Source organism: Chironomus tepperi, unplaced genomic scaffold, assembly GCF_022539635.2.
Source record: "Chironomus tepperi strain 1889 unplaced genomic scaffold, CSIRO-AGI_Ctep_v1 contig_73, whole genome shotgun sequence".
In the NCBI taxonomy this organism is placed as follows: Eukaryota; Metazoa; Arthropoda; class Insecta; order Diptera; family Chironomidae; genus Chironomus; species Chironomus tepperi.
In genome coordinates this window covers 1925030-1945554 of record NW_027226195.1, presented here as the reverse complement: position 1 = coordinate 1945554, position 20525 = coordinate 1925030, and the positions used below count along the sequence as shown (strand labels likewise).

General features: G+C 28.9%; 3 protein-coding genes and 1 long non-coding RNA gene across 31 annotated transcripts in view; 3 read left to right on the top strand and 1 right to left on the bottom strand.

The window, feature by feature from the left end:
- Positions 1-2397: 2397 nt before the first annotated feature.
- Positions 2398-3585, top strand: LOC139101038 (uncharacterized protein PF3D7_1225600-like). Its single transcript, XM_070653901.1, has one exon. The coding sequence runs from the start codon at positions 2398-2400 to the stop codon at positions 3583-3585; it is 1188 nt and encodes a 395-aa protein (XP_070510002.1).
- A 3321-nt stretch (positions 3586-6906) lies between these two features.
- On the top strand, positions 6907-8054 carry LOC139100988 (uncharacterized). The gene has a single exon (XM_070653815.1). It carries the CDS (start codon positions 7030-7032, stop codon positions 7951-7953), a length of 924 nt encoding a protein of 307 aa, XP_070509916.1. The 5' UTR covers positions 6907-7029; the 3' UTR covers positions 7954-8054.
- Positions 8055-8334: 280 nt separating this feature from the next.
- trol (terribly reduced optic lobes) overlaps positions 8335-20525 on the bottom strand; it is a 188114-nt gene continuing 175923 nt past the window's right edge. For all 28 annotated transcript variants that reach the window (XM_070653798.1, XM_070653782.1, XM_070653783.1 and 25 more), the window contains 5 exons: positions 16408-16556; positions 14735-16345; positions 14567-14674; positions 13738-14504; positions 8335-10480 (listed from right to left, as the gene is read on the bottom strand). In XM_070653798.1, the coding sequence (XP_070509899.1) occupies positions 10426-10480; positions 13738-14504; positions 14567-14674; positions 14735-16345; positions 16408-16556 (2690 nt within the window). In that variant the 3' untranslated portion in view covers positions 8335-10425. The remainder of the gene's footprint in view (positions 10481-13737; positions 14505-14566; positions 14675-14734; positions 16346-16407; positions 16557-20525) is intronic.
- LOC139100989 (uncharacterized) lies at positions 10250-19649 on the top strand. Its single transcript, XR_011545500.1, has 2 exons — positions 10250-10511; positions 13402-19649. It is a non-coding gene; the product is annotated as an uncharacterized lncRNA (long non-coding RNA).

The window sequence follows — 20525 nt, the reverse complement described above, 5'->3', positions numbered from 1 at the left end:
GCTTTCGATGCTGTATTAATAAAATAAATGTTTTAATACACATTTTATTCAAACAAAGTATTGACATGTAGATGTCGCTGTTGTTAAAAAACGTGACAAATCAGCAATAATCCTAAATTTTTCCAAAATTATTTCTGAAAGAAAAACAAATAAAAAACAACTTTTTTTTTAAATTTTTTAAGTTTTCTTATTTTTTATTGTCAAGTTTTTTTTTATTCGCTTTAATTTTTTTTTTCTTTAATTTTTATTCGTTTCATACATTATTAAGATATACAAATTGGTGTATTTTCTCTTAAAACTTCCATTTTTTAAAAAAATAAAAATTTAAAAGAAAAAAAAAACATTTTTTTTCTTGTTCTATACACAAAAAATTCAGAGCCGGGGAAATCTTTTTGTTTTTTTGGAAATTTTCTACCCTTTCAAAAATTATTTAAAAATAAAAAAAAATGTAAAAAAAAAAGTTTTCACTTTTTCAAATTTTTTATTACTTTAATTATGGTTCTTCATATATCATTGTATATTTTTTAATTAATTATTTTCTTCATTTTCAATTTCTTTTTTTCAGAAAAAATTTTTGGTAGCTTTGTTTAATTCATATTCTTTTTTTTCATGATATGACTTTGATAATAGACGATATTTTTTTGTATTAGTTCATTAAATTGTAATTGTCATAGCACCTCAACAAAAAAAATATAGAGTCAAGAAAAAATTTGTTTTTTTGAAAAGACTTTTATTTTATTTTATATAAAAAAAATTAACAAATTAATTTTAAAAAAAGGAAGGAAAAAATAATGGCACTTTCACAAGAATATGACAAATACTCTTTAACGTAATTTGTAGCAAAAAAGATGCAACATTAATTTTTTAAATTCTTTTTTGCTTTTGAATTTTATTGAAGAATTTTTTTTATATAAAATTTTCTCTTTTAATTTGTTATACAATTCAAATTTTAAAACACCACGTATTTATTGAAATTTATTAATCAATTTCTAAGTCATTTTTTAACGTCTATTTTGAATTCAAATTAAATGTTAAAGTAAAAAAAAAAAGTGCTAGACCCCTTTGAGAATAACATTTTTTTTCTGTGAGAGTACAAAAATTTTCGTAAAAGACAAAATCTCGTGGTGGACAGAAATTTATTATTTATAGCGGATATAAAGTAAGAAATTAATTAATTATTTTATTTACACCATTCTTAATGGCTATATCACCAATAGGTGATTTTATTTCATTTATTTTTTCATTATTTTATACAAATTGTGCTTTTTGAAAATCGTCGGATGAGACGATCCGGAAATAAATTTTATACAACAGAAGAAACGAAGTGTTTTCCTGGATCAAAAAACATTTACAGCACAGCAGAAAAAGAAATAGGATCACGAAGAACCGCATTTTGAAGGACATCAATATAAAATCACTTTATTATTTTAAAAGTGATCAGCAACAAAGAAAGTGAGTAACCTCAAATTTGTTCAGTGAGTGTAAAAATAAAAAAATAGTGACATATAGTACAATTAAAAAATAAATAACAAAAATCAGTGCAGAATAGAAAATATTAAAGCAACCCTAGAGGTATAAAAAGAACAATAAAACTACATTATATGTAGTAAAGTCTGAAATCTGATATTAAGTGAAAAATTAATTAATTAAAAAATAATAATTTTCATTCTGGATCTTAAAAGAATGAAACATTCTAATTGTAAGTTATTGTGCCATTTATAATCATACCTATCGTTTGAGATATTATAATACATTCTTTGTGTGATAATTAATCATTAAAATTAGTTCAATATTTCCATTGAGAAATTTTTTTCACGTGGAACATCTACTGGATGTTACTACAAATACACCTTGAGGTGTTTATAACAATCAGTTAAGTTCATTAATCTTGTACAATATCATATATTGAATATTTACATTATAAGTGCCCATTATAATCCATGATATATAAATCAGTAAAAAATAATAAGATCCACATTAAACATCCAGTGAAGTTTGAAAATAATATTTATTTAGTGAGATTATTAGAACAATAAGTTCAGGTTTAGCATTCATGTTTGTCATATATCAGTTCTGTCATTATTTATTGAATTCGTGAAGTAATATTATATATTATTTAATTATTTACACTCAAAAAGCTCTCAAAAATTCCAAACAATTTCCAACATTCCAATAAAATTCCAGTAGACTTCCAATATTTCCAATATTTCCAATTAAATTTAAATTTTGGAAATTCGTTACGTCTATAATTTATCATCTTACAGTTTTTTAGTTGTTTGAAAGTTTATGTTACTTCCAATAAATTATTTCCAATAAAAGCTCATAATCTTTAATATTTCCATTGAGTCTACAAATTATTTAGTACACATATTATTATTATTTTTCTTTTATACAATCATGAATAAGTGCAGTGATTGTAACGAATCTTATGATGCTACACAAAAAGCAAGGTATAAGTGCAATGGAGAACATTGCCAATCATGGACACATAAACAGTGTAGTGACAAAAGACAGTTCTCCATTGAGGGATATTGGTATTGTAAGGTTCATATTGAAGATATTCCTTTAGAAAAGCGTCGTTCTAATGTTAATGAAAATAAAGAATCATCTGAAAAGGAAGATAGTGAAGACGAAAAGAATAAAATTGAACTCGATAATAAAATTAATATTATAGATGATGATGATTCCAATTCTAATAAAAATTCCAAAATTGATGATCAGTCTAATGATCATTTTTCTAGTTTAATGCATTCACAGACCAATGATAGAAAGTCTATAAATTCTCACATAACCGTAAGAAATAATAAAGCAATTAATGTGATCCCTTTTGATAATGATGATGATTATAATCCCTTCTCTAATTTCAATTGTGAAGAATGCAACGAGAAATTTACAAAAGATTTAGTTGGAGTGTTATGTATTGAATGTCGAAGTACATATCATTTAAACTGCTTGAACGAATCAGAACTTGAGGAAGTTAAGCACCATAAATTCGTGTGTCAATCTTGTATTGAAGATCAAATTAGACATAATAATTTGAATAATGTTAAAAGTAAAGCAAAATTAAAAAAGAATGATAAAGAAATAAAACATTTCACGAGTAGTACACCCAGAGTGGTTCACTCTAAATTTAATGCAAAGACACACAAGAAACTTAGATATGCTGATTTGGATTCCTCTGGTTCTCTTTCTGCTTCTTCTTCATTAAGTGACACTGAAAGTACATCTAGTTTTGAAAATGAAACTAAATTAATTGAAAAATATAAGAAGCTGAAAAAGCTTTTACATAAACGCAAAGACGTTTTAAAATCAAAGTCCAAAATCGATTACAATAGTGATGATACTGAAGAGGAAAATGATAATATTTCACAAAGCGATGCTATGATAGGTATCTACAAATTAACTAAAGAAGAACGAGAGAAGTCCAAGTATGAGAAGCTCCCTATTGTAGACAATATTGATACTAAATGGGCGGTATTTTACGATTTATTTGAACAGTCTAGAAAATTATTTTCCGATGCTGAGAATATTTTACGTATTCAAAGATCAATTAAATCTAAAGAGATTTTAGAAATTGGGGAGTAAATTTGCTAGATCCTCGTACCTATTGGCAATCAATAAAGTTAATAAATGAAAGACTTGCAAAATCTTTTAATCTTCTTCAAAAAGAAACTAATGAAATTATAAGAATAAAGAAACTTAGGAATGACACTGAGTGTAAGAGGGTAATCGAGTTTATTAATAAAATAATAAATTATAGTAGTATAGTTAATAAATACGGAAAAAAGAAACATAAGGTAGACGAAAGAATCATATCTCACATCAGTAATATTATGCCTTATAATATGATGAACGGCTGGCATAAAGTTAAAAGTAAATTAGAAGAAAAAGACAAGACAGTCTATATTAAGCATGTTGCTGATTTTCTCAGTAAACAAGTACCTTATCTTAATTCCAAAATGATGTCTGAGGAAACTGATCCATGGAAAGAAATCAATGTTAAACCATTTAAGAAAAATGATTTTGGATTTAAGCGATCTTATAATACAAATAATAGAATAAACAATAATCAAGAAACAATTGATTTTTGTTGGTATCACAAATCCAAAGGTCATTCAGCTTTTAAATGTTCAAAATTATGGGAACTTTCAGGAAAGGAAGTTTCAGAACTTGCAAGACAGAATGATATATGCACGTTCTGTGGCTTAAAAAGACATAAGAATTGTCATGCTGCTAAATCCCTAAATTGTAAAATAGATAGCTGTAGCCTTAAGCACCATATGCTTTTCTGTTTTAAGCGCCCTGGAAAAAATTATATAAATTTTAGTGGATATAATAACAGAAATGAAATTGAAAAAGTTCGCCAACAAAAACCAAATAATAATTTTCAAAGAAATGACCCAAGTATGTCTCATCATGAAGATGATAAATTAAATTTTTCCCATCATCAAGATGATAAAACAAATGATAATTACGATTTAGATTCAGATAACGAAGAAATAATTATACCCCAGAGTGAACTCTATATAAATCAACCTCCCAAAAGTATAAAAATAAAAAGAGATAGCAAAAAATGAGAATCCAAATAGTCATGTAACAAATTATTTTAATAATAAAATGCATACGATTCGAAGTGAATTTTTTCATAATCATCTTTCATTAAATAGTGTCACGCGTACATCATCAAGTATTTTAGGTGTTATTGTAATCAAATTTGTAGCTAGTAATGAAAATACGATTAAAAATTTAAATATTATTATATATATTGATATATATTATATATATTGATCAGCCAGTTGATGCTGCTGAAATGATAGAACTTTTTCCTTATTTAAGTCATATGCACTTAACTTCATATTGTAGAGTTTATGGAATAATCGGAATTGATAATTTATGGTGTTTCCACCAAATTAAGATATTTAAGCCAACATATTGGAATTCCAGCATGCCATATGGTATTCGCTGCCCTATAGGCGATTATGTGATAGGATGCTTCCATCAACTTCAAGATTATTATAATTATTTAAAAGATAACGCCAATAATAATCAAATTGTTAATTTGTATGGAATTTTACTTAGTACAACATTATCAGAACCATACATCCAGTCCCATCCTAATGCTTCAAATGTAATTATTAATAAGACTTATGTTGACGACGTCATTACATCAGTTGATAATTTACAAAATGGAAAATTCTTGATTAATGACGTACGTAAGATATTGAAGACAGGTGGATTAAACTTGGTGAAGCTCAAAAGTAATTTAGATGATGTACTGGAAATTGTTCGTAAGAATCTGTCACCAGATGACTTAAAGAACGAAGATAAGTTCCATGCCTGATATTTCCTACTCTAACGAATATTTTAATCCTCAACTTTTTCAATTGCCGGAGAGTAATTGGCCTTTGATAGATGCCAATAATATTACAAATTTAGTTTATAGTACAATTAATACGTCAACAGACGATATTATTGAGGATGAGTCGTTTATATCAAAATTTGCATGCTTAAATCGATTAATTAATAGTGGTACAAAATGTTTGGAATGTAATTAAGATCAATAAAGAAATTAAAGATGTAAAATCCATGAAGTGGCGAACTCGTGCAGCAGTTAATAAAAATTTAAAAATAATAGAGACACTAAAAAACAAGAAAATAGTTTGCTTTCAGTCCATCGATGAAATTGGTTCAAACTATAAAAAAATTGAATTAGCGTTGATAAGAATGGCACAAAAAGAATCGTACAAAAATGAATATAATGCATTGGTACATAATAATGAGAAAATAGTGGTCACAAATTTATTACATAGATTTTATATAAATAAAATCGAACTGTCAACAACGTTATTAGAAGAAATTGTCTTGAATGTCGAATAAGTCACGCAAAATCTATTGTTCCATTAATGGGAGATATTCCATTTACTAGATTAGCAGTACATAAAAATGCCTTTACGTATGCTATGGCTGACTTATTAGGACCAATTACTGTTAAGGCTACCAGATTTACAAATAATAAAAGATATGTGTTAGTTTATTCATGTTTGACCACAAGAGCGCTTCATTTGGAAGTAGTAGAAAATCTAGACTCCAATGCAACATTGAGAGCACTTCAAAATATCTTTAATATTCGTGGGACAAGTTAGACAAGTATCTGTAAAGTTGGGCAGGAATAAAGTCATTAATGAAATTAAGACACTTAATAAACATCAAATCATGCGAACTTATAAACAAGAAGCTAATACGGTCATATCCAGACCAGCCACAATGATCGCTAAAATTAATTTAGACGTAATTAATTAATAAAAAAAATAATAATAAAATAAATCTCACACGATTAATTTAAATCAGGCACTAAATCCTAAGATTTAACTTTAAAAATAAATTAGATTAACTGAAAATCTCAAAATATATATATTTTTCATAATTACATATATATGCATTAATTATCAAATTAACTTCATCAAAAATAAAGAAAATATATATTAAAAATGGCACAATAAATATATAAAATACTTACAATAACTAAATATACTATCAGTTTTCAATTTTCTTACTTAATTCCATTGATATATTCAATTCTGGAAACGATAAAACCTAGGTATTCTGACTATGGATTCAGAAATTCTTGCTTGAGGCAATAAATGTTATTTAGAGTTACCCGTGGTAACGAACTGAGCTCAGTCAATTATTTTTGGGAAATTAATCCCATTTTTCTCTTTAATTCGAATGGCCACGAATTAAATAAAGTCATTTATGACTTGTCGCATAGTCAAATAATTAATTTTGGCGTGAGCGACATTTTTTGTTCAGTTATTATTAAATTTACTGTTTGAGGAAAAATAAAACTCATATATTGAGAATAAGAATTGAAAATAATATCTCTAGTACAAATACACGAAAGCACTGATAATTGATATATATAAAAAAAAAAAAAAAAAAATAAAAATACTATGTCAAAGTTTACAAACATTACAAAGATTGATGTTACTTTAGACAATACAAAATAATTAAATATGTTCCTTTTAGATCATGAATGAGGATAGAAAGCTAATTAAGTTCCTTAGCATCCCTTCTAAACGGACAGTAAAGGATTTCCTAGGGAGTGTATGTCGACAATTGAATTTCACCAGAACCAATTATAAGGAAATCAACGGAATATTCGTCGAAAATTTGCAAAATAGCAGATTCCATCTCCATATCCATTCAAAGGGAGAACAATTTAAATCTGGATTATTAGGAATCTGCAAATCAACTTCAGATCCAAATTATTCATCAATAGAAATTAACAAAACGAATCATCTATTTGTTACACCTCCATTCAATAATTCCGTTTATCGTTTATTTCCAATGGACAGAAGTAGCGAATGTTACGAGAAAGTTATTGAATACAACACAGGCATACACCAGACAATTATGGATATTTTGATTATCGTTGATTCCCAAAAATACAAAATACAATATGTCGTCTGCAATCGCGCCAAAACGTATATTGCCTTTATTAATGGCACTGATGCTATGGAAATGATGCAACTTTTGAGATCACAGCACTTCTCACCAAAATTCTCAACTTGTTATGCTAAATTGATTTACATTGAAGGTGAAAACTATGTAAGAAATTCCGTCCCACAACCACCAGTTCAAAATAATTATCAACAAAATTTTGTATCCAATGTACCGTTAATTCCTAACATGACACAAAGGCAGCCACAAAATTATCATATTGTGGGTCATCATGAAGGTCGCCAAAACTACAGAAACGCAACCAACAACACTCAGCAGAGCAACATCGTTAGGCGACACAACTTTGTCAGAATGAGACAAAACTTGCAACATCAAAGACGCAACGCAACTCAACGACGTGACAATTTGCGAGGAGCGAGATTCGTGCGTGTAATGCTTCCAGATGACATACAGCAAAATGCCTATGAAATGCATTTAGTTAGAAGATTTTAATTCGTCATTTCTTTTATAATGTACAAACTTTTTTAATGGGCGAGTGTAGCAAAAAAGATGCAACATTAATTTTTTAAATTCTTTTTTGCTTTTGAATTTTATTGAAGAATTTTTTATATAAAATTTTCTCTTTTAATTTGTTATACAATTCAAATTTTAAAACACCACGTATTTATTGAAATTTATTAATCAATTTCTAAGTCATTTTTTAACGTCTATTTTGAATTCAATTTAAATGTTAAAGTAAAAAAAAAAGTGCTAGACCCCTTTGAGAATAACATTTTTTTTCTGTGAGAGTACAAAAATTTTCGTAAAAGACAAAATCTCGTGGTGGACAGAAATTTATTATTTATAGCGGATATAAAGTAAGAAATTAATTAATTATTTTATTTACACCATTCTTAATGGCTATATCACCAATAGGTGATTTTATTTCATTTATTTTTTCATTATTTTATACAAATTGTGCTTTTTGAAAATCGTCGGATGAGACGATCCGGAAATAAATTTTATACAACAGAAGAAACGAAGTGTTTTCCTGGATCAAAAAACATTTACAGCACAGCAGAAAAAGAAATAGGATCACGAAGAACCGCATTTTGAAGGACATAATTTATAGATTATTAGTTTTAATTCCGCTGAATTTGGGAGTCTATCACTGGAAATTTGGATTATTGAAGCTATTTAATGGGAGAATTTTGAACTAAATAAACAGTTTTTAGGAGTAGTTGATGGCAAGATAATGTCTAGTTCGAATCTAGTTCTAACTTATTTTTGTCCACTCGAGTGTCTTGACTGTTTGTTTTAGATTATTTCTCTTCAATTTTCTGATTTTATGGTCATTTAGATTGAAATTGCAAATAATTTGAACTAAAACTGCATCAATTTGTTTTGCAGCAATCTCTAAGAGCCTTAAACACTTAAAATTGATTCCAAGTCTTATGTCAGGATGACGTGAAGGGACATAAGATGATTTTAAAATTGGTTGTTGTTGGAACCTTTAAGGAATTGAAAACTGAACTAATTTCTCATTTATAGCAACACCAGAGTTGCAATTAGAATTTCTTGAAATCTCGATTTCGTCGAATTTTCAGATCTCAGACCGAGACTAAAAGGAAAAACTACGAAGCCTCGATTTTAACTAATCTCAAGAAAACTCAAAAATCTTGATCTGTGTCTTAAGAATCTTTAAATAAAGTCTGTAATCTAACTTAAATGCCTAACAAAATTTATCTTTATGGCCTAACTAGATAAAGCTTTTGATCATTTAATTTGAATTAAATGTGTGATGTTAACAAATAAATATTTTTGCTGCTTATTTTGTCAGTTCAACTCTACGATAAAGGATGGTGCTTAATTAGAAAAATTACAGAACGAAGATTCAATTTTCTAAGCTCTTATCCCGATTTTTACCACAACTTAGCATATGGTCAATGAGCATCTTACGGTACCATGAGCATATTCTTGGCTATTAGCAACAATTTAGTTAACGTAAAATGTCGGAAAAACTGTAAAAATCTTGAAAATTGAGTTAACAATTTCTATGATGTTATTTGATTCTTGGATGCATATACAGCCTGATATTTGTAATCAAATGTTTATTCCAGTATTAAAGCTAATGGAATTACTAATTGTTTGGATTTAGCAAGTATTGAAAATGCTCAACAATTAAGTTTACTGAATAGCTTACTAGACCAATATTGATTTTGACTCCAGACAATCTCATCAAATCCCTGTTTGTGTACATAACAAAACTTCCCATTATAGATAACTCCAATCAAAACAAACTTCAATAGCTGTGTCACTAGGACAATCAAGAAAGCAGAAAAATTTATTAATAATATTTAAAGTCCAAGTGACAAAATCTCCCATAAATAAATTCATAAATTTTAATTACGAAAAGAAATAAAAAAAATATCAAATTAAGAAGCATTTTTTGTTGTAGGTTTGACCCAAATAGACATAAATTTGTTTCAAATATACAAATATAATGATTAAAATTAATAATTTTTTATTTAATTAAAAAAAAAGGCAGAAAAAGGCAGTGCGGGAACCGAGAGAAAAAAAGATTTTTTTTTATTTCTACAATAATAATTCATCTTTTAAGAAAAAAAAAGAAACATAAAAATGTCAAGAACTTATCAACTAGAGTAATGAGAATTTGGCACAAAATTGACAAAAATCTTCTTCATTTTTTTTTCTTCTTAAAAAAATTCATTCTTATTATTTTTATTCTTTAATTTCGACGACGAATTTAGTATTTTTTAAATACATTTCGTGTTTTGTGTATCGAGTGTACGGTTGAATTTTTTTAATATTTTACGAATTTTTTTAAACTTTTTTTTTTTTTAAATTGGTGTGCAAAACAAATTTTGGAATTTTGAATCTAGGTAAATTTTTTAAAATTTAAATTCATGGTAAACATAAAAAAAAGTTGTTTCTCATTTTATTGTGAGTGTTTGTGTATTGTTCTTAAACCACTGGTGGTTCTGTTCCCAAAAATGCATCGTCGTCATCATCGGATTCTCTGTAAAATATTTATTATTGTTTCATATTGTGTAAGTTAAAATTCTTTTACCTTTTTTTAAAATAAAGAAGTTATTTTTTTGTTAATTGATTTCTAAGTTAACAAATTTAATTGAAATTTTATCAACATGCGTCATTAGTAACTAGTTAATATGGATTATTTACAAATAAAACTTCACCATTTGAATATGGAACAAAATTATTAGTTTTCAATCTTTTTTTGGAATCAGTTATTTTTTGGAATATTTAAGTCTGAAATGTTTGTTTCTTTTTTTGGGAAGATTTTTGTGGTGGAATTGACTTTTTAAAAAAAAATTTAAAACTTTTTGTTTTAAATATTAATGTAATTGATAATTTAAATTTGATTTTAATACTGAATGTAGTAAGAATTTAAATGTATTCTTTATATATATATCAATATTTTTAAATTATTTATTTTTAAAATATTATTCAAATGACTTTCTTGAAATTGTTTTAAGTTTGACTGTTTTATTTAAAAATAATTAAAATTTGTCAGTTGCTTTCTAATTTTTCAAAAAATCCGAAATATTTAAATTAATTTTAAATTTGAAATTTCAAAAAAATTTGTATTTTCAAACTTAAATTTCATATCTCAAATTTTCAAATTTAAAATTTCTAAATTTATGAATTTTAAATTTCTACTTTTCAAATTAAAAGTTTCAAATTTCAAAATAAAGTTTTCAAAAATTCAATTAAGGTTCAAAATTAATTTTTGAAATTTACAATTCAACTTTCAAAATTCAAAATTATAATTTCAGATTTTCAAAACTCGAATTCCAAATTATAAATTTTCAATTTTCCCAAAATTAAAATTTTCAACTTGCAACAATTTAAAATTGTCAAAATAAAAATGTAAGATTTTCCAAATTCAATTTAAAATTTGAAAATTGAATATTTAGAAATTTAAAAATTTGAAAATTTGAAAATTTAAAAATTCATAATTAAAATAAAATTTGAAATTTTGAAAACACAAATTAAAAACTTTAAGAATCAAAATTTGAAATTTCAAAATTATGAATTCAAATTATTTCAATTTTAAAATATCGAAAATACTCAACAAAATGATAACTTTAATTTTTTTTTAAAATCCCAACAAACAAAACAAACATTTCAGACAATTTTGTAGATTAGCAGTTTTTTTTGCATTTTCTGTATGTTGAACGTTTGATGAATGATAGACACGACTTGATAATAAGGTGACAGAGGTGTTTGTTATGACAATAAATTAAAATGATTAGAATTTTTTCATGATTGCATTTATGAGTTTCTACTGATTATATTCAACAGTTATGATTAAAATGCTTTGGTGAAGTAGTATGCAGTCGTAAATTGTGTACGTAGGTAGTGAAGGGGATGACTTCTTGAAATTGGTGAATTTTTAGTGGAAAATCAGGACGTAGTTTGGATGACATGAAAGATAATGTTGTGAATTATGGATAGTATAGTCATGAATTGATGGTATTTGGGTTTTTGGAGCTGAATTTGGGTTTTTGGAGCTGAATTTGGGTTTTTGGAGCTTAATTTGGGTTTATGTCGACCTAAAGCTGGTCTATTGTCAGATTTTAATTAACTGATGATTTGAAAATTTATTTTTCATTGGAATGGAAGCTCTTGTTGGAATGATAAATAGAAAATACGTCGCTGTATTAACTATAAGACGTGAAGTTACCCTGACTGTGCCGTGATGGCTGACTTTAGCCCATTATTACGGCGAAAAATGAGTTTAACCCCATTGTGCCACTTTCAAAGCTTAAAATCAACTCAAACATTAATGATAGAGTCATGTCGACTATCCTAGACTGTTTTTCACTAACTCTATGTCCATAACGAGCTCTAGATAGTGAATGCATTAGAATTGGCTATAAATGTAGTAACAGAACAGAAGAAAAAAATTTGATTCTCAATCCATAAATTCGAGTGACACAATGTGTCTGCTCACATGTTTCGGCATAAAAACGGGTCAAAATACACCGTCACAGTGCCGAAAACATCGATTCTTACCGATAATACGGCGACATAATTGTGTCCTAAAGAACACGGAGTACTATTGGGGAATCATGTTGTTGGATTCAGAGTTGACGAGACTTTGGAGTTCGAACTCCGAAAGTCCAAAAAGTCTGGACTATGAGTAGTCCCGACTCCACTTTTTTTTTGGAGTTCGGACTCCAGTGGAGGCGCCTCCACATTGGAGTCCTGCCAACTCCAGTTTGATTATTCAAAAAACTCAACTAATTTTCAAGAAGTATCCCAAATTCTTGTGTATATGTCACCTAACAGACATGATGACTTGCCCATTAGATGTGAATAAATATGTGATAAACTTAAGTACAAAATAAATATATTGTAATAATCAACGATGAAACAAAAAACATAAAACAATTAAAAATTCAACAATTATCTCATTTTCAACATAGAAAATAATAAGGAAAATAAAGCTTGAAAGTAAGTAGTTCAAGTGTTACCACAACCGATATTGTATGAAGTTCTGAATGTAGTATTTATGTAAAGTCTTGAATGGTGCAACAAAAGAGTGAAAAAAGGCAATTAATATCATTTTTTTGGTAAATTTAACAATAATACTTATACATTTAAATTAACTAATGTATTATTTACTTATGTACTTAATCTCGGTATCACTTGATGTCTCTTAACGTAATAATCTTTGCCATTCTCGAAAAAAATTTGTGCGAATTCACTAACAATTTTCAATATTTTTTTACATATTTTGTATGTACTTAAGATCACATTCAACAGAATTCATTCTTTATGATTAAAAATTAATAAATTTCATAGTCCTATGAGTAAATTAGAGTTATGTACGATATAAATGAGAAGACTTGTCACCAATGATATGATAATTTGACTATGATAAAAATGACTAAATAAATAACTTTTAACTAGATGATTACTAAGCAATCTAATACTGCATGCTCTATTGTATGTTGGACGTGGATATAGGATATGAACAGGCGGTGGCTCCTCGATTTCGTCAAAATGACTTGGATCGAAGTGCAAATCAAATTCATCAATCTCATCGTCACCATAGAGTAGTGAGGATGACATCCATAGTAAATTACTTAATTATTTACAATACAAAATGATATAAGAGAATAATGTATAGATATATATTCCAAAAATATAGCAGCATTTGGAAGAGAAAATTATCAATTTTAGTAAAATTAATGGAAATATAATGGATAGGATTTATGGTATAATTAAAAATAATGTCAAACTTACGAGCATTGTTCAATATTCATGGAACTAATAGTCTTTTCGCCCAATCTAATTGGACCACCTGCAATAGGCTCTACAACATGTATACATCCTATAAATCCTTGTGTATGACGATCGCCTGTAAATCTTCTCATGTCTGGTGCACCACCAAGGAAGATATGTCCTGGCAATTCCATTTCTTTCTTAAGTGTCGGTCTTGTCTCGCCATATTCTGTCAATCCGTCAAGTTCAAGACTAGCTTGATTGCCTGTTCTCTTTAATATAGCAATATGTCTAACATTTTGGTCAACACGTGTACCATGATGACGAATGAATGACTCCTCGCCGTCCAATCGGAATGCAAATTCTAAGATTCCATCATTTACAGCAAGTGAGAGGAAGTCCTCACCATTAAATGCATGTCCCTTGTTCTGTCCATACCATAAGAGTAATCCATTCGATTGTTTAGTTGAGAATAAAAGTGCAATTCCACTTGCAAGTTGTTTTGATGCATTTGCAATTGTATTTCTATCTAATTCGAGCCAACTGTTGCCTTTAAATGATGCTGATGTCTGAATCAGAACTGGGAATTGGCAGTGATCACCTGTATATCCTAATGTACAGTCACAACGATATTTATTGCCTGATAATTTTGAGCAAATTGCACCATTTTCACATGGTTCTCTTGCTAAGCAAATATCTTCTTCAATATCGCATCGTCTGCCTGTATATCCTGGTCTGCAGATCATCGGTGGTGGTTCATTGCTTGTTGTTTCGGGATATTCGCCGGACTATGGATGATTTTTGTGATTAGATTTTTGGAAAGGAATGAATATTCAATAAATGTACTTACACCTTCATCATCCTCAATTGGAAGTAATGGCTGATGTCCACAGTTTTGTACATTTGCTGAATCACGTAAGTCGGAGATCATGTCAATTGATTTGCCGGCAATCTCAAGCTGAAATTCAAAATATTCATAAAGAATCGATTCCAACAGACTAATGTGTCTTCAACTTACCCCAGCAACACATCCCTCGAAGCCCTTTGTAACTCCAACACCACGGTTGAGTACGATTCTCTTGTCATATCCACCAACATAAAGGTTCGTCTTCAAGTACAATGTTTGTGCACGTCCAGCTGATCGTGGCTCATTAATTTGTGGCTCATTGTCAACTTGGAGATATCCAAGACCAGCTCTTGATCTACCAACTGAGATGTCCATCCATTCGTGTACTTTAACTGGATTGATTGATCGAATAATGACTGGAAGTACTTTGCCGCCAACAATATAACGGAATTCAATGTGTTTGTCCTTCAAGACAACAGCAAGGAAGTCACCGTAAGCCTTATCTGATTCACCAGCATAAAGGATGACACCATCTTGGTCTGATTCTGGACGAATCTTGAACTTGATGTTCTTCTTTCCTGTCAATTTGTCGTATGCTGCATAACTTCCATCTCTGAATGAAAGAATTCTGTCGTCGTAATGCTCAATGTATTCACATCTGTTTCCAGTTCTGTTCAATGGACAGAAACATTCAATTCCAACTTCTGTCTCACTACATCTTCCGATTCCGCAAACTCCCAATGAACATTGTGATCCAAGGACTTGGCAGTTACGTCCTGTATATCCATCTTGACAGACACATGTGTATCCATGATCAGTTTGTGTCTCTAAGCACACACCATCGTTCATACATGGCTCATCAGCACATGGCTCACAAGCTGTTGTTCCTTCAGCATAAATTACTTCTTGATTAATTTGGATGTCACGTTCATTCAAGACCAATCGGCTAATACATCCGACAAATCCTTCCTTAACTTCACTAGCTGATGGTACAATGTGATCAAAGTTGGCAACACCACCGATGAACAAATCTTCTTCAAGATTCAATCCTTGGAACTTCTGATTTGGTGGGAAAATGACTGGATGTTGATCATCAACAATCATCCATCCATTTGTACGTACACGATTAACCTTAATTGTATGCCATTCACCCAATGACAAAGGCTTTTCTGGTTTCAAGATTCCACGTTGATCACCAAATGCATAACGGAATTGTGGAACTCCGTCAACAAGTGAGAGTGAAATAAAGTCTCCAGCACCACGTTTCTGTCCATTATAAAGGATTAATCCATTTGGTCTTTCAGGTCTGAATGTGATTTCAAAGTTGAATTTTGAGTATGCCTGATCAAGTCTTGGGAATTTCATGTAACTTCTTGGTGATTGTGGGAAGAATGGAATTGCACCAGTAACAACCAATGTTGTTGGAATTTCAAGCAATTGTCCATTATGACGTGCATTACAGATATAAGTTCCAGCATCACTAGCTTGTACATTAATCAATTTTAAGATTTCAGAGTGTGTATCAACATCTGGTGGGAATGAGCCGTGTTGTTTTGTCCATGAGTATGTCGATGGTGATCGTTGTGAATCGCAACGAAGAACGACACTAGCACCAACTTCAGCATGTTCAACACGTGGTGTAATGTGCTTTGCTGGTGGTTCTTCGACGATAAGTTCGTATTCGCTAAGATAAGCTTGTCCTTCGTTTGTGAAGCAGATACAGTTGTATCTACCGCTGTTGTCGTTTTGAGCGTTTCTGATGATGAGTCTGTTGCCGTATTGCTGGATGTGGAATGAGATGGTAAGTTAGAATAGGAATTAAATCAATAAATAACAAGCCTCACCTCAAAGTTATAAGGAAGTGCCTCTCCATTCAATCCTTGCCATGTAACCTTAACATCCGGTCCAGCTGATGACTTACATTCAACTTCAGCAGATCCGCCAGGTTTCACATATGATCTTTGAGTTGATAGTGTCAAATGTGGAATTGCCGCTGTATTTTTTATATGATTTAGGATATTTCAATTGCCAAAATTTGCAATTTTTTGTTTAAATTAAAAGTAAAGGTAAGTAGACAGGATAGAGTGAGAAAGAGTAGAAGAAGGAAAGAGAAATAAAAGAGAAAAAAATATGTTAAAAAGCTGTAATAATTGAGGGATTTATAAAAAAAACATAAAAATTTGATCAACATGAGGTAATTTGGATTGAATTTTGAAATAAAGCCAAGAGGAAATTACTTCATGTTTGTGGTAAAAATATATATTTTCAAAAATTGACAGTTGGAATTGAATGGTTGAATTTGGAAGGTTGAAAGAAGGTAAAGTTGGGAGATCATTGGACTTTGAAACGATGAAGTCAGGGGGGTAGATTGATAAAAATTCATTAATTTATGTCCCTCACAGCAATAAAGTTAAAAGGGATATTTTGAAGGTTTTGAGGTGTCACCGCTGTGATCCCGAACAGCAAAATGTGGCAAATTTAAAATTTCATCGTAAAAATGGGCCGGAATCACCCTAGCAGACAAAAAGATTCTATTAGGTACCGTAGTGGTCATTTTGTATCATGACAGCAAACTTTTTGCCTGTTAAGGTCAGTCATTAAATACCAGAGCTCAAAGTCGACTTGAATTTTGTATGGAGTTGAGTCGATTTGAGTCAACTTGAGTTCATACAAAATCCGAGTCGACTTCGAACTCTGTTAAATAGACGTCAAGGAGCCCTCAAGGCATGCCAATAACACAGTGACATAGCGATGTTCAAGCGACTACAATGTGCTGCTAGAGGATTTAATTGAAAAAATTTAGGGTTTCATCAATAATCACAGGTCTGCAGAAAAAGAACTCAGGCCTACAGCATTGGATGAAATATGAGTCTCAGTCCAAAACCACAGGATTGTGAATCTATAATGCAGGCCTGCGGTTATTAGCTGAACCCAAAATTTATAATTTTGATTGAATTTCATTGAAAATTCCAAAAAAAATTTAAAAAAAAAAAACTTAAACTTGAAATTTAAACTAAACTTAATGAAATTTCAGAATTTTAAACTAAGTTTAATGAAATTTTGACTAAATTCAATGAAATATGAATCTTAACAGATGCAACTAGCCTCAAATCCTTCAAAATAATCTCAATTTCAATCCTTCAACCATTCAATCCCCTCATGTCCGTCAAAAACAATCGAAAAAAAAATATATAATAATTTTGAAACTTATAATAATATTTTTATATCTTTTAAAACATTAAACATTTAAAAATTTCTTTTTTTTTATCTATTTATATATGACAACTTTTATAGCGACATTTAATTCCTTCACCATTTATATTTAAAAACATTTCAATTTGCGATTTTTGTTTTATTTACAAAATGATTTTTAAGATGGTTTTTTAGTTTTTCATTTTTAAATATTTTTTATTTCTTTTTTTATGATGATTTAAAAGTATTTTAAGATGAATGCGAAAGTTTTTTATGCATTTTAGTGCACTTTTTAGAATATTTCAAGCGATTCTGCATTTGGCATAATTTTGATGCAAATTTTGATATTTTTGGGGAGTTTTTGTTGAGATTTTTTGGAATTTAGAGTTTGAACTTGTTGAGATGATTTTGAAAAATTTGAAAAATTAACGGAAAAATTTCAAATTTATTTTTAATTAATTTTAATAAAATTCCAAATTTTTCTCAATCAAATCAAGTCCAAATCTACCAAATTCAACTCAAAAATCCAACAAAATTCCCAAATTTTTTCAACAATCATTTCAAATAGGTAGCAAAATAGAGAATAGTGTATAGAGATAGAAAAATAATGCTCACAAAATGCAAAAGATAGAAGGTAAGTTTCACCCATGAACCATTACGATTTCAGGTGTGACAAAGCAATGATGATGAAAGTGCGAATAAGGATATACAAATTTATGATAATAAAAGTACGAAAAAGAACAAAAAAATAGGATATGAAAAAAATATTTCATCAGTTGCAGATAGATTTTATATTTTTTTTGACAAAACATTTACACACATAAAGCACATTTAAGTATGGAAATTATTTAGTGACGATTTTTGGATTTCAGATTTTTTTGGAGTTTGTTTCTGAATTTTAATTTTTGAAGTAAGTGAAGTAAAGTTCAATGAATAAATTTTTCAGTTACTGAATGATATTAATCAAGAATTCAAAGAATCACGACTTCAATTTTCGGATGAATTTATAATTTTTCTTAAAATTTGCCATTAAATTTACTAAAAAATTCAAAAAATCTTTGAAAATTTAATTCTGTGAACAAATTTGTAAGAAGTTCGAGACGTTTTCCATAAAAATCTTTGAAAATTGAAAAGTTTTCCCATCCGAAAATTCCATGAATTGCTTATCAGCCGGTCACAGAACCGATGTTACACTAACTCCGGAGTATTACAGAGTTAAGTCAGCCATGGACCGAATTTTGGACCAATTCTACGTCGTATGGTTTAAAAGTGATTTTTGGATGAGGATTCGCCGATCTCATAAAATTGTATAATTTGGTAATTTTCGGATACCGAAATTTTGCAGCTTTTTACAATTTTCAGAAGATTGACTGAGAATTGGTTTATCTTGGGTTTTCCTAAGCCATTTGGCTACTGGATGAAGGTTGTTGATGGTAAGTTGATGGAAACATTGTTTCACTAGAGCAGTCAACGATTTAGCCAGATTTAGACGACAACTGAGAAAGGCTATAGTTCACAGCTGATCTGTATGGTCAGCGAAGTTGGCTACTGAACAGCTTCATCTTATTCTTCAGCATTCAAATTTATTTCATTGAACTTTTTCAACCAGACAAAATGATTCCTTTGACTAACTGAACTAAGTATGAATACAAATATATCTCACGACTACCACGATAAGCACATATAAAAGTTTTGTTAATTACAGGAAATTTGTAAATTTATTTTTTCCCATACAAAACTTTAGAACAACACTTAAAGCGAAACTATCACTATTTGTCAACAACTAACTACAACATTTATTAAAGCCATATCCCATTAACATCCTAGTCTTGCAAATAGTTTAAGCAATGATTTTATAAAAAAAATAATTAAATTTTGTACCAATTTGAGCTAACTTTTTTTGTTTTTTAATAATAATTTAAAATTCACCAATTTTTGTTGACTTTTTTTTGTGGCAAAATTATTTGCTAGACATTATTTTACATTGCCATGTAATCTATTCATCTAAATGTGAAAATTTTTTGAATATAATTTCTGAATAATAATAAAATTATGACAACTGTTTTTGGAGATACAACACTAAATAATAATAATAAAAAAACATAAAAAAATTATAAAAATTAATGAAGTTTTGTGGCGATTTTTTACAATTTTTTTTTTTCATATTTAAATTAAAAAAAAGATTTTTTAAAAAAAATTAAAAGCTGTAAAGAACAAACCAATAAAACTGGCTGGCGATAATCTCTGTCCTACGACTGTGACATCATTGTTCATGGTATGAAGTGTCCGCTTCAAATGGATACAGTCATTAGTTGTGTTCCATTTGTTCATGCATTTTTTAACACCGTTGCATATATTTGGAGATCGCACACAATTTGGTATTGTTCGACAACGAATGTATATCGGCGTACACACATATTGTATTATGTCACGGTAACCTTTCAATTTTATAGTTTTAAAATTTATTTTTTCAATACTTTTTTTTTTATATGGAAAAATTTGTCATTAAAATAAATTTAATTTTTTTGTGTAAATTTGAATATGTATCATAGATAATAATTGTGTGAATTTTGGATTGTTGTGTAATTGTGTAAATAATGTGAAAACAATACAAAGGTTTTTTTAAAAAATTTTGCTCAATTATTGGCCCAAAAAAATGAAAATTGGAAACTTTTTTTTTATTTTTGTTAATTAAATTAATTAATTGAAAGTTAAATTATTTTAATTTGTCAACAACAGTTGGTAAGCGTTTTTTTTTATATATTTAATT